This window comes from Periophthalmus magnuspinnatus, chromosome 20, assembly GCF_009829125.3.
Source record: "Periophthalmus magnuspinnatus isolate fPerMag1 chromosome 20, fPerMag1.2.pri, whole genome shotgun sequence".
NCBI classification, from domain to species: domain Eukaryota; kingdom Metazoa; phylum Chordata; class Actinopteri; order Gobiiformes; family Gobiidae; genus Periophthalmus; species Periophthalmus magnuspinnatus.
The window spans coordinates 21,805,563-21,820,948 of NC_047145.1; the positions used below are offsets into that span (position 1 = coordinate 21,805,563).

Genomic DNA, 15,386 nt, shown 5'->3' on the forward strand with positions numbered 1-15,386 from the left:
CCTCCAGCCACGGCTCCAGGGACTGAGCGCATTAACAACACTCTGCCACTGTCCCGCTAAATGCACTTTAAATGTCTCCACGCGCCCGGGCCAAAGCTGGCGCGCAAACACAGGCCTGAGCCGCCACTCGATGCCCAGCGGAGCGCCAGTGCCAGTCTGCATGACACACAGCTGTGAAGAGAGCGAGCGCTACCTGGAAACACAATTTACCTCTTTGCCTCGTCTCTGCAATAGTTTTACCATCTGCCGTGTTTACAAGGGCTTTCTCATGCTCATGCTAACGGCTATATTTAGATATGAACTCCATGTAACTATAGAAGGAACATTTCCACATGCACAACATTTATATTTTATCTACTCGAGTGCACATTTTGGCTACGCTCGCCCCCTTCTGGCCCAAAGTGTCAGTTCCCGCAGCCCTGCACTTGATTTTTCCTGAACTCGTTTTGCAGCGTGTTTCTAGTCCAAACTTATTCCTCACTTTGCTAACACCTGCTTCTAACCAGCATCCAGCAGTTTTCAGTTTTGTCATCACGCCACTGCTAACAACTAGCTAGCCCGCTAACAGCACACCTGCGTTCCTTCCTGGTTTGCTAACGATAAAAAACGCATCTTATTAGCGCACAGCTGTCTCATTTTGACCCCGCCAGCTGCTTTTACAATATACTGTATCTGTACTGGGGTAGAACGAGTTTTACTTTGTTACGTGAAAGTAAAAAAGACGATTTAACAGTTTAACAGGGGCGGCGCCAGGGGGGGGGCTTGAGGGGGCACTAGCCTTAGCTCCCACAAAGATTTTTACTCCACTTAAAAAGCACATCCAGGCTTGACTAAAATGTAGTTCTAAAATGAGGCTCCAATACTTTTGTCCGTGTTATTGCGGAATTTAGCTGTACTTGTCAACAGTCAAAAGACACTGGAAGCGCCGCTGCAGTAAAATAATATGGGTTTTTTGAGACGTCGCCATGGCAACGCCGCGCAAAATACAAACTTGGCCCCTCAGACTTTTTTGACGGGGACAACCTGAAGAGTCAGAATGTCAAATTTTACGTACTTCAATGAAGCTAAGTCATTATAAGACTTTGAAACATAGGGAAATTTGGGGGAAAAAAATCCATGTTAACTTTTCTAAATCACGACAGGAGCTAACGACATTTAAACTAAAAAACCCACAAGTGAGTCCCCAGTCTACTCACTGCACAAACTCACAAACTAAATATAAATAATTAAAAAAAAGTTGTTTATAATCTTCATATACAGACAATTTGCTGTGGCGCACCCAAAGAAAAACTAAAACTGCATTCATTTTTATTCATAAACCACAGTTTGCTGCTATAAGCTAACATCCTCCGTAGCCTGTAGCCAGATTAGCCTCCCCTACACCGGATCCTCCACCTCAGAGAAACACCACAACATTATGGATTGCGAATTACAACAGATGCCCTTCCAGAGTAGCATCCATACAGTTACACAAGTCAACCGGACTATTTGAATTATATATTATATTACATTAACCAGACAAACGGAATATAAAACATGTTAATCTTCAGACAAGCCAACACCACCAAGCCACGTTATAGATCAGATCTGTGGAGAGGTGACCCCGCTGAGTACAAATATATGGATTTCTAGGTATTTTTGTGTGTAGCTGTAAGTATATATATATAAAATCTTCATATGCAGAGAGGAATAATGGATAAACCGTAGTGTGCTAGCATAAACGGACATTCCCCACAGGCTGTAGCCACATTAGCTTCACGCACATTAGCCTGGTTTGTGCAGCGTTTCTACTGCGGCTCCGCTTACAGCTCTGGACGTCCTCCCGGTAAAACCCACAACAGGTGAAAGGTGAAGGGATTAAAGCTTGATTTCATTTGGAAGCGTCTCATAACATCCAGCTCCGAGTTCATTACATCAGCGTGCGGCGCGACGAGGGGCAGGGAGCAGTGATGAGGAGGGGGTCAGCTGTCAGGGCCCATTTACAGACCTCATCTTTACATGGTTCAGGTCCGCAGACGAGAGTATGGTTTTGGTTTTCCGGTGAATTATGATCAAACGAAGAACCAAAGAAACGGACATATGGAAAGATATGGAAACCGGGAAAAGCGGGATTCGAACTCTACCAAACTGAGCTACTGCCACTGTTAAAGATGCTCTGTGTAGCTTTTTCTGCTGGTCTCCATGGAGATGCTACTGCTTTGCCTTTAACGTTTCTCGTAGCTAGCGCCACAAGGCCAAGTTACAGGTGAGATCTATGTAGAGGCGACCAACTCGATGTGAAAATGCATGTTCTGGAGCAAAGAAAACACCTGCAATTGAGTAAATGCTCGATATGTAGGTTTAATGTCACACTGTGGAACATTCCAAGCAAAGAATAACATCTCCATGGAGACAAGGAGCTGTTATTAGCAGACCATCCATCTAGAAAAGTTACATAGTGCACTTTTGGGTGTTGTTATAATAGATGAAAGATAAAATTTGTCAATCAAACCTGTCGCTAACGCTAACAGGAGCGAATTTGCAGAAAGATGGCGCCTGATTTGTCTGTTATTAATGTTCATATCTTGATTTACAGACACAATAGTGAAATAAAAAACACATAATCATGTAGAGCGGGTTAATACGAACATTTAAGACCAAAATGACGAGTCTGACAGCAGCAGGTACAGAGAGAGAGGACAGTTTTTCAATAGAAAGTGAATTGGAGGTGAGTCGATGGAGCAGGAAGCGCGCACATAATCACTTCCTGCTTGGAACGTTGCAGCTAGCATGTTAGCTATGTCAATTTATATAAACACTCTACGTTTGTCACATATAAATCCTTACAATCTAAACAGAATGATTTGGCAACTACTGTATTTTTCAACCTATAAGTCGCACGAACTTTTTTTTTCATAGTTTGTCCGACTTATACTCAGATGCAGTTTATATGTGAAATATATGTGTTTTTCTTCATTAATATGCATTTTTGGCTGGTGCGACTTATACTCCAGTGCGACATATACTACAGAAAACGGAAAAATACGATAATAGAAATAGACTCAATCGACTAAACAAACTAAAAAAACAGTTTGAACCAGTAACTAATACAAAACAGTAATATTTGAACCGGGAGATAACGCCGTTTTGTCTAATATTCAAGACACTTTAATCCTTTTCTTTGATTATGTTCACAACCAGATGCCGAAAATAAATCCTACTCAAATTTCTTGGACGGCTCGGAGTGTTGTTTTTTTGGACACGTCAAAAAATACGGTTTCAAAGTACATCTTATTCATTACTAGACGTCTCCTACTTATTATAATTTGTGTCTTATCCAAACTGAAAGATTAAAAGAACAATACACAAAACCTGGAGAGGATTTTTCATATTAAGTGTTCTGATTAGACGAAGATTCTGCCAAAGTCAAATCCAATATTTCAACAAATAAAGCGACATATGCGGCCAATGGTTTGCATTCACATAACAGAATCTGATGTCATGGTTTCAGATGGAGGGCAGGGGCCAATGCAGCTCAATGGGTGAGTCTATGTTTTTGAAAGAAATGTCAAAACGTATGATCCAGAAAATTTGAACCTCATGATTATTTGTTTGGGATCGGCTCCATAAACTTGTCATATTAATCTTATGGCTTTAAGACGACGATCGCGGCTTTGGGGTTGAATAATGCCTCCATTTTCTGCAGCGTGTTGCGAAAAATACCTCACTTTTGTTTATTTATACAGAGAAGACGATGAACTTTGTGCCAGTTTTTGTTTCATATGGATTGGCCCAGTAATTACCGAGATATTATATAGACCACAATGCAGAGCGAGAGTCAGAAAAAACATCAGCATAACGAAAGATCTGGACACAACACGACTGAATGAAACAGACAAAAGCGCTGTTTATCGCACTATCGATCCTGATCCTATGAATAAAACACTTGTTATGGTGGAAAGTTGCTAGCGTTAGCCGTTTACCTTAGCTTGAGCTGTCAACAGAGCGATAATTTCCACATCTCAGGTTAAAAAAATGAATAATCCAGTCTGTTAACATGAGATGCAGCTTGACATAAACTTGTATGATCATTATTAGTCCAAAAAAAGACGTGTGCCAGTCCAATCTGACCATTATTTATGACAGAAATCAATTTTTTATCAGAGTTTAGGCTTTTTTTTACCCAAGCCATGGATCTATTAAAATAACTAGAGGGTCCTGCTGCTTGGAGCTGTGTCGAGTTGGACTAGTGGCCACTCATTGGTACTACAACGAAAAAATCCCTCCTGCCCAGTGGTACGACCCCAGGCCTTAAGTTCTTTTTAATGTTTGTACTATGTTTCGTGTGGGTGTCCCTGAATTTGTCTACCTTTCACACATCCCTGGCTGTGTGAGCCCTTGGCCGTGATTGGAGGATGGTTTTCCAGCCCGGCCAATCCTGGGGCCAACTACTAAAGAAGATTCGGGACACCTGCTCATGGCTGCTGGATTCTGTGTCTGAACCACATGCCACTTGTTACTCTGAATTTCTAAATTTTGAAAAGTTTGTCACCAATTCCAATTTAAAACTGAGATTGAGAAATTAGATATTTTGTGTTTTTGTTCTTACACTAGTTTTGTACTCTCTGAGCCTTCTCTCGTTGTTTTTTTTGTTTTGTTTGTAGTGTAAATTTAAGTTCATGGTCATTGTTCTTCTCATTCATCTCGATATTAAAGAGCTACTTATTATTTACTCTTCTTACGTCCTGGGTCGTGTTACTTCCCTTTTCTCTAAGAACAGTTTGTAACATATTTTTTCTCATGGAGCGCAGTGTAATCACAAACTGCTCGTGTTCGGTTGACAAGGACTGACAAAGGTTGAATTTTATGGCGATTTTTGAACCTATTTTCAGCTCAAAATCCATCTGTTGTCTTTAAAAAAACACTTTTTAACCGTTAGTTTCGGCTACGCTCTATGTCCACTTTACCTGGTTAGAGCGGTCACGTGGTACGACATGACCGAGCCTGTGAGAGATATGAACGAGCCAAACTGTCGTGTATGAGCCGCACGTTTTGAACATGGCTCAGAAGCTCCTGGAAGCATGAACTTTAGCATTTATGATTTGAAATGTATTTATTATTCCTTTGTCTCCTTCACGACCGCCCCACTTCGTTCGCTCTGGACGTGCAAAGTCACTCAACTGTGCGTAGTCTATGGGCAAGATCGGATGTACCTGACCACTAAAGACCCAGACCCAGAGTCACATGACCTGAAGAAAATGAGGAGCTAGGGACTCAGGTGAACATTCGGTCAACAAATCCGCAATCTGACAGTGAAACAGCAAACTCCACCGTAGAATTCTTACCTGTCGTCCAGCTCAGTTTAAACTTTAAGGAGTCTAGAACGTTAAGACGTCACCTGAACCTGCAGTTTAAAATAGCACAGTGTCCTTTTGTGTGGCTGACCTGCGGGGGCGGGGCCTCGTTGTGCGTCCTGCGGTTGTGTGGAGCGGTTGCGGTTCTGTTGCCGTTGGCGTTTGCCTCCGGTCGATCGCGCCGTTCTGATGTGCACTTCGCTGACTTTGAAAAACGCCACTAAAAACGGCTGCTTCTCCAGAGCGCCGTCTCGACCCACGAGCCCCGCCTCCTTGGAGCTGATGCTTTGACCTGCAATTCACAAGAAACGTTTGAGTTTATGGAAAATACTGTGAAATTCTGTGAAAGTTCTGCTAAAATCGACCGCGTTTATGTCGAGATAAAAGGACAAACACTCTTACAACTGAGCTACTGTTTATGAAGAAAAGCAGGTGGTGGATCCTCAATGGGAAAAGTTCCACAGTGTGCTTTAAACCCTCACCGTTGCTAGTCTCCACACTGATCTGCAGACCCAGGTTGTGCACGGGGCTCATGATCCACAGGTTACTCGTGGCTGTGATGTCAAACTCCAGCCAGCCCTCCTCAGCCACCCACAGTCTGCGGGACTCGAGCAGGAACAGGTCTGCCTCCCTGAAGATGACGAAGACACAACACATTTTAGAATTATGTTATGTTATGTTAATAATTATGTGATCGTGAAGAAAATGTGCAGAGTGTTGTGATTTTAATGTAAAGCCCTTTGAATTACTTTGTGGACGAGTTGTGCTGTACAAATGAACTTGTATTGCAGTAGTATCAGACACATCGTTCACACTTGTTTGGTTCTGGTTTAAGCCCAGTTCAGTCCTGATTTTTGTTTGAGTCTTGGTTCTAGTCCTGGTTTAGTCCTTTTCTAGTCTTGGTTTTAGTCTTGGTTTAGTCCTGTTCTAGTCTTGGTTTAGTCCTGTTCTAGTCCTGGTTTTAGTCTTGGTTTAGTCCTATTCTAGTCCTGGTTTTAGTCTTGGTTTAGTCCTGTTCTAGTCCTGGTTTTAGTCTTGGTTTAGTCCTGTTCTAGTCCTGGTTTTAGTCTTGGTTTAGTCCTGTTCTAGTCCTGGTTTTAGTCTTGGTTTAGTCCTGTTCTAGTCCTGATTTTAGTCTTGGTTTAATCCTGTTCTAGTCCTGATTTTAGTCTTGGTTTAGTCCTATTCTAGTCCTGGTTTTAGTCTTGGTTTAGTCCTGTTCTAGTCTTGGTTTAGTCCTGTTCTAGTCCTAGTTTTAGTCTTGGTTTAGTCCTGTTCTAGTCTTGGTTTAGTCCTGTTCTAGTCCTAGTTTTAGTCTTGGTTTAGTCCTGTTCTAGTCCTAGTTTTAGTCTTGGTTTAGTCCTGTTCTAGTCTTGGTTTAGTCCTGTTCTAGTCTTGGTTTAGTCCTGTTCTAGTTTTGGTTTAGTCCTGTTCTAGTCCTGTTCTAGTCCTGGTTTAGTCCTGTTCTAGTTTTGGTTTAGTCCTGTTCTAGTCCTGTTCTAGTCCTGGTTTAGTCCTGTTCTAGTTTTGGTTTAGTCCTGTTCTTGTCTTGGTTTAGTCCTGTTCTAGTCCTGGTTTTAGTCTTGGTTTAGTCCTGTTCTAGTCTTGGTTTAGTCCTGTTCTAGTCCTGTTCTAGTCTTGGTTTAGTCTGTTTTAGTGTGAAAACAGCCTAAATCTGTCAAAGTGCCAAACATTAAAATCCAAAGTATAAATTCATGCGACTTCAAAATAAAAGTAACTGTATAAAAACAAGGTCATTTATTGTAGTAAAAATTCAGATCTGTCACTGGACAAAAGTTTTAGAATGAAGACCTGGACGAATAAGAAAGACATTAAAATTGCAATACAACAAATCAAAACATAAGTAATCACAAATAATCATCATAAAATGAACATTAAAAGAAAAGAGGCAGAATAAATCCCTTTCAGTCACATGCAGCAAAACAGAAACGTTTGAGTCTGGATTTAAACTTTGTCAAAGTCGAGGCCTGTCTCACATCTTTAGGAAAAATGTTCCAGGTTTTAGCTGCAGAAAACTCAAACGCTGATTCCCCCCTGGTTCAGTCCTGGTTTAGTCCTGGTTTAGCTCCGGTTCAGTCCTGGTTCAGTCCTGGTTCAATCCTGGTTCAGTCCCGGTTCAGTCCTGGTTCAGTCCTGGTTTAGCTCCGGTTCAGTCCTGGTTCAGTCCTGGTTTAGCTCCGGTTCACTCCTGGTTCAGTCCCGGTTCAGTCCAGTTTTAGTCCTCAGAGTGTGAGCTGGTTCATGTGGACGTCTGGGAGATGTTCTTTGGTGCTGGTCCTTGGACTTGTTCACACACTTTACACACTGATGTTCTTCCTACAAGGTCAAAAAAACTACACATGTCACTTATAGAATTAAATTAGTAAAATGATCAACAGTCACATTTTTATACAGCATTTTTCCACCTTAAAGTCATTCAAAGCGCTTTACGTCACATCATTCACACACACATTCACACACCAGTAGCACACAGACACTGGGGCGAGGTGGGTTAAGTGTCTTGCCCAAGGACACAACAACAACATTCATCTGTGGGAGCTGGACTACAAAACTGTGGATGCCCTCTCAGCCGAACACGGGCCGTTCTAATTCCCAAAAAATGCATTATGTCTATGGGAAAATTCTTCTTGGGCCCAGACTCCCGGGAGCTGCAGTACCTGGAGCAGCCACTAGTCGATCTCTTCTGTTTGTACCGGAACAGAGGAAGATTATCTTATTCAGATCTTATTATAGGTGCATGAGCCAAAAGCACACAGCAGTAGTGGTGTCCTGAGTGTCCCGGGACCACAGAGGGGAGTCTATCTCTTACAAAGTCAAGACAAACCCAGCAGCGCTCCCCTGTATCTCAGTAACAGTATCATAACAGAATGACAGAGAGATGGATGAGGCCGTTAGCAGAAACACAGGGGGCTGCTGTCTGAGCTCCCCTGGAGGTTTGACCACAGAGTCACCTCTCTCAGGGACGAGACGAGGAACGGATTCAAATTCTGCTCAGTCCTGCATAGTGTGAGGCAAAACAGGTCCACGTCATCGCAAGAGGCGCTGAGAACATCTTTAAGTGGGTCAAATTGTTGATGATATCTATGGACAAAAATGTACAATCGTCCGTCGCTATATCGCAGTTCACCTTTCGTGGTCTCGCCGTTTCATGTATTTTTTAAGTGCGATGTTTCATGTTTGTTTTAGCAGTGTATGAACGTGCATTGTGTTCTGTGTCCTGATTGGCTGTTGGACTGTAGACCATTGTGTTCTGCATCCTGATTGGCTGTTGGACTGTAGACCATTGTGTTCTGCGTCCTGATTGGCTAAGGGACTGTAGACCATTGTGTTCTGTGTCCTGATTGGCTAAGGGACTGTAGACCATTGTGTTCTGCGTCCTGATTGGCTAAGGGACTGTAGACCATTGTGTTCTGTGTCCTGATTGGCTAAGGGACTGTAGACCATTGTGTCCTGTGTCCTGATTGGCTGTTGGACTGTAGACCATTGTGTTGTGCGTCCTGATTGGCTGTTGGACTGTAGACCATTGTGTTGTGCGTCCTGATTGGCTGTTGGACTGTAGACCATTGTGTCGTGCGTCCTGATTGGCTGTTGGACTGTAGACCATTGTGTTGTGCGTCCTGATTGGCTAAGGGACTGTAGACCGTTGTCCATCAGTCTCCTCTGTGCCATGTCTCCTGTTCGCGGTGTGACTCTGAAGTGCTGTCCGTTTGCAATTTGTTTCCCCCCCGACAAAACCCACAAAGTCGATGAAACGTTCTGCACCGACAAATTTCAGAAACGCTTTGGACTTAAGTGTTTCTCTGGCACGAGCAAAGGCCTGTGAACACCACATTTAAAGCGATGATCAAGGGGATCAAGAGGGACATAATATACAAAGGTTTACTGCGATAAACGAGGTACCACTGTATGTCTAGATCAAACGTGTCAAACTCAAGGCCCGTGGGCCAAATGCGGCCCGACACATCATTTTACATGGCCCATGACAAGGTAAATTAAAAGGTACGACTGTCTTTAAATATCAGTTTATCAGGAGATACACAGTTATACAGACATTTCTTCATATCTATGCAAATCCATAATAGTAATAAATATAGAAACGGTTAATTAACAAGATTAAAAAGTTGTTTGAGAACAGCCATTTTGTTGATGTGGCCCTCTGTGAAAATGAGTTTGACATCCCTGTATGTCTAGATGTTCTTCTTGGATTATTCCCATGACAATAATAGTTAAATGTGTCATTGAGGCTTGCATTTATAGTGGTCGAGTTCCATATTTGAAATTCCGACTGTGAGTATCATAGCAACCAAAGAGTAATGACCCTTAGCAACGCTGTCAATCAAACCTGTTGCTAACGCTAGAGAGAGAGAGACCACCTCAGGGAAAGAAGGCGCCTGATTTGTCTGTTATTAATGTTCATATGTTGATTTACAGACACAATAGTGAAATTAAAACCCCAGGATCACATAGAGCGGGTTAATACGAACATTTAAGACAGAGGGAGGGTTTTTTCACTGTGTGGCATCTTAAAACCTTAAAAATCTAAAAAAAAAAAATGAATAAATAAAAATCCAGCAAAAAAAAAGCCACATTTTACTGCGATCAAAATATGATTCCATTCCTCTTTGATCAAATCCACTATTTCCACTTATTTTCATTACAAATATCTGCAGCAGAGGAAAACAAAAAGCAAAAACTGAGATATTTGTTTTTGCAGTTGAAGTTTCCTCCTGCTCCTACTGTGCACTTCATGTGAGTTTTAATACAGTCCATTTTCTTATTGACATCACAGAAGAAGAAGAAGAAGAAAAAGAAGACGACGAAGAAGAAGACGACGACGAAGATGAAGAAGAAGAAGAAATAATAATGAGCAAAACAACCACATAACATCCAAAGACTTAGATGTTTGGTCTCGTTTTCAAAATTTGGGTGATACATTTTTTAAAACTGTATTATTTATTTATTGATCAATTACTTTTGGAAATGTAGAAATGATTGGATGGGACCAGACACTTCAGTCACAACAAACAAACAAAGTCTAATTAAAATATATTGCTCTGCTAGACTGTGGTTTTATGTATTTATTCATGAACATATAAACTAGTGATTCTTGTTTCATATCGGGTCAGTTCAAAATGTTAATAATTGTGTTTGTGCGCTCTATGGGTCCTCCTTAAATGTGTCGCTCTATGGGTCCTCTTTAAACGTGTCGCTGTATGGGTCCTCCTTAAATGTGTCGCTCCATGGGTCCTCTTTAAATGTGTCACTCTACGGGTCCTCTTTAAAAATGTGCACTCTACGGGTCCTCTTTAAAAATGTGCACTTTATGGATCCTCTTTAAATATGTGCACTTTATGGGTCCTCTTTAAATGTGTCACTCTATGGGTCCTCTTTAAACACGTGCACTCTACGGGTCCTCTTTAAAAATGTGCACTTTATGGATCCTCTTTAAACACGTGCACTTTACGGGTCCTCTTTAAATATGTGCACTTTATGGGTCCTCATTATTTGAGGCGTTACTGCGGCCCTATACTCCATCCAGAGCCCTTAAGCTTTTATGTGGCAGCTCCCAGACTATGAAACAGCGCCCTCTGCCTGTCAGATCCTCTCAGTCTTTAACACAGTTTAAGACTAGACTGAAAACCCACCTCTTCTCCCTGGTATTTAACACTAGACATGATATACAGGTGTTTTATTGTCCTGTATATCATGTATATTTGTCTTTTTGTTGATTTTTTATGTGACACACTTTGTTCAGCTGTAGTTGTTTTTAAATGTGCTATAGAAATAAATAAACTTGAATCATCATTTTAAATATTTTGTGCGTTGTGCGTCAGTGTCTCTATTAACAATCGTTGCGTCTACAGATAAAACAGGCAAACATTGTTCCAGTGTCTCTTCCAAACAGAACAGAGACAGGCTGAGTGATAAGAGGCGTCTCTGTCTCATTACTGCAGTAAAAATAACACAGCGCAGGTGGGACGTCCCGACACTTCAAAGCCTCATCCAGGTGTTTGCAGAATGCCCCTGCAGTCATGTGTGGGCAGCCCGCTCTATTAGCCATTAATGAGTGTTTGTGACGGCTCCCTCGCTCGCGGTTCACCCTCACACAAACAGAAAGGACGAGAGGAGTTCAGTGTTTATGAGCGCTGATAATGTGTGAGGAGAGAAAAAAGCCACAAGAATTCTCATCAATGTTTGGTTTTTTTAATCTATAAATAGACACAGATTTGATTGAGAATTTAAAGTGCCCATATTACGCCGTTTTATGATCCGTTCTAATGTTTCCTCCTCACAAACAGACCTGGAGTTGTGTTTTTTTTGTTTCATTCACACATGTTTAACACACAAACAAACCTGCATATTAAGGCTGAGTTCGTCTTTCAAACAGAAAACACTCTGTTCCACCTTGTGATGTCATCATGTGGTAATACAGGAAGTGCTCCACTGTGTTTTTAAACTCCACACACCTTCATTTCTAGAATCATTTGGATCATTTCAGCCCTGGAACTGTCAATCTCTACTGAACTAAAGGGAAAAAGGAGTTGTTAACTTGAAAACTTCCACTTCATGACATCACAAGGTGGAACAGAGCATTTTGAGCTTTGGAGAAGTAGACAGAATGATAATAAAAGTTACTCAAACATGTGTGAATGAAGCATAACACAACTCTAGGTCTGTTTTTGAGGAGGAAACCGCTTTAGAACATGGTTTAGACGTCTCAAGAGTCAGTTTTGTGTAATATAGGACCTTTAAACAAAAACACAACTACGCATTTTTAAGTATCTACTGTTATAAATTACGAGAAAACTGTATTACCTAAGTACATACATTGGTCCAAAATGTATTTAAAAACGTGGAATTGATTCTGTTCTAGTTCTAGTTTAGTCCTGGTGTACAGTTGTCCCTCGCTATATCGCGGTTCACCTTTCTTGGTCTCACCGTTTCGCAGATTTTTCACGTTTTTTTACATCGTCTGAACGTGCATTGTGTTGTGCGTCCTGATTGGCTGTTGGACTGTAGACCATTGTGTCGTGCGTCCTGATTGGCTGTTGGACTGTAGACCATTGTGTCGTGCGTCCTGATTGGCTGTTGGACTGTAGACCATTGTGTTCTGCGTCCTGATTGGCTGTTGGACTGTAGACCATTGTGTTGTGCGTCCTGATTGGCTGTTGGACTGTAGACCATTGTGTCGTGCGTCCTGATTGGCTGTTGGACTGTAGACCATTGTCCATCAGTCTCCTCCGTGCCGTGTCTCCTGTCCAGTACAGAATGTGTTCAGACAAATTTACATAAACGTTGGATCTCAGTGTGACTCTGAAGTGCTGTACGTTTGTGATTTGTTTTCTCCCCGACAAAACCCACAATGTCGATGAAACGTTCTGCACCGACAAAGACGCCTACGAAGGTTTGAACTTTGAGAGAGTTTAAACAAGAGAGAAATGTGAGAAAATGTTAATGCCTGTGTGAGAAAAGTGTATAAAGTGTGTGGTGAGGGGTTTTACAGCAAAAAACATAGAGAATAAGTAAAAAATAAAGCTGATACGGGTTATTTTTAGAACGTGGCCCCCGCGATTAACGAGGGACCAGTGTATACAGCCTATAAGAATACATTTTTAATTATTTACTATTATAAATGACAAAACTGCATTGCATAAGTACACACATTGGTCCAAAATTGATTAAAAACAATGTATTTAACCCTGATGTGGAATTGGTCCTTGTTTAGTCCAGGTTTAGTCTTGATTTAGTCTCATTTTAATGTGATAAATGCACAAGTTTGAACGCAGCCCTAGACTAGCTGACGGTAAAGGGTCACATGGTCACGTTTTTATAAAGCGCTTTCCCACTTTCAAGTCACTTTAAGCACTTTACATCAAGGAACCAGTCACACACAGACCGGGATTCGAGCCGCCAACCTCCAGATCAATGGACAAACTCTCTTCCGACTCACCTCTGACCCCAAGCCCACTCATAACCCCATATAAACCCTATACAAACCCTATAACTTCACATAAGTTTTCTTACGGATGTGAAAAATGACAGACCCGCTAAACATCTGCTAAGACGCACAAACTTCAACCATTGGCTTGATATTTGGAAGTTGCAGAATCCATCAGACAAATACAACACCAGTGGAAGAAATTAAGGACGCCAGAGCTCCTGAGCAGAAAATGTCCCTGGCTCCGGTCCAGCGGTGATATCATGATTTTTATTCTTTAGTCCTTGTTCTTGTCATCGCAGCCACCGTTCCCCCGTCGAAATGCAGCGGGGGTCCCACCAGGAGCCTCCTCGGGGGCCAAGGCTACGGGACCCTCTTTAAAACCCTCTTATTGACTGACTGCTTAAATTAACTGGAATAATAAGGTCAGGAGTCACGCCCGTGTCTTTTGCAACTGTAAATCTCCTTTATAAGCCTTGTCAGTGGTTCTAGTAAAACCCCATGTCTGTGTGGAAAACGGACTCGCAGATGGCCCGCTGATTCCCGCACTTTCATCCCGTCCTAACGTGGCATATTTTGGGGACTGTAAAACGCCAAGTGTGAGGGGGACATCTGGAGATAAAACATGCCCACGTTTATGTTACAAGGTCGCTTAAGAGCACTCAGAGCGACTCATTTTGAGAGAACTGGCCCCGTAAAAACGACGGGAGCAGCGTGAGCGAAGCTAAACCGGGCCAATCGAGGAATATTGAGCATCTAGACAAGTAAATGTAGAGTACAGAGGGATGAGCGAGGCGAAAGACCATAGACTGTGCATAGAAATGGACGTAGCTAACCTGCTAGCGACGCGTTTCTATAGGAAGCGAGCATGCGCCGTCGACTCTGGCTCCAGTTCACTTTCTATTGAAAAACTGCGTCCTCTCTCTCTGCATCTGCTGCTGTCAGACTCGTCGTTTTGGTCTTAAAATGTTCGGATTAACCCGCTCTATGTTTTAGTTTGGTTGGAGGGTACGCCACCTGCTGGTCTCCATGGAAATGTTATCGCTTTCCCCAGAGCAGAGGCGTCAAACACATTTTCTCAGAGGGACACACCGTGAAAATGGGACAGATGTAATGTGAAATAAATGTAACTACTTTTTTAACTTGTTCATAAACCTTCTGTATTAATGACTTACTCCGTTTACAAATATTGCACATGTATTTCCATAGATGTAAAAAGTACGGCTGTATAACTTGCCATCTCCTGATAAACTGACATTTTAAGACAGTCACAACTTTTAATTTACCTTGTGGGCCACATAAAATGACATGGTGGGCCACATTTGGCTCGTGGGCCTTGAGTTTGACACATGTGCCCTAGAGTGTTCCACAAAACGGTATTAAAATGCAGTGGTGGAAGAAGCACGCAATTTAGTTTAAGTCAAAGTACAGATAGTGGAGTAAAAAATCCTCAAGTGAAAGTAAAAGTATCACATGAAAAAATCTACTTAAGTAAAAGTATTAAAGTATCTGTTTAAAAATGTACTTAAAGAGTAAAACTTAAAAGTATTTCATTCAGATTTTGAGTCATTTAAAGCAAATGTGGTGATTTTCATGAAGATTTTAGCAGAATTTTGTTCAACAGAAACGACCGAATCAACCGTTTTTATTTGTATATTTTGCTTTGATAACAACGTGGAACATCCCAGGCAAACCCCTCCCCCACAGAAGTCCCACAGCGTAGCTTTAAAAGTATCTGTGTACCAAACCGTCCTTTTCCCACACTCAGACGCACCACATTTTTGGGATTGTAATCTCCACATTCCTCACCTGCTGCTCCCAAACCCGCCCAATCAAACGGTACAAAGAGCGTCGGCTCATTACGGCCCCTGTCATTACAGCGAAGACGACGCCTTTCATTACAACAAACTCTGAGAAAGTTTACAGGCTCCTGCTGATACAGAGGGAACTGAGACCAGACCAGGACTAAACCAGGACTTAACCAGGACTAAACCAGGACTAAACCAGGACTAAACCAGGACTAAACCAGGACTAAACCAGGACTAAACCAGGACTAAACCAGGACTAAACCAGGACCATGTACAGAGGGACGA

At 42.0% G+C, this 15,386-nt stretch overlaps 1 protein-coding gene across 1 annotated transcript in view; it reads right to left on the bottom strand.

The window, feature by feature from the left end:
* The window catches only part of bmp6 (bone morphogenetic protein 6), a 105,740-nt gene that overhangs the window by 25,955 nt on the left and 64,399 nt on the right, over window positions 1–15,386 (bottom strand). Inside the window, exons 3-4 of the mRNA XM_033985724.2 lie at window positions 5,816–5,964; window positions 5,425–5,625 (exon numbers count right to left, since the gene is read on the bottom strand). Of these exons, the coding sequence (XP_033841615.1) occupies window positions 5,425–5,625; window positions 5,816–5,964 (350 nt within the window). The remainder of the gene's footprint in view (window positions 1–5,424; window positions 5,626–5,815; window positions 5,965–15,386) is intronic.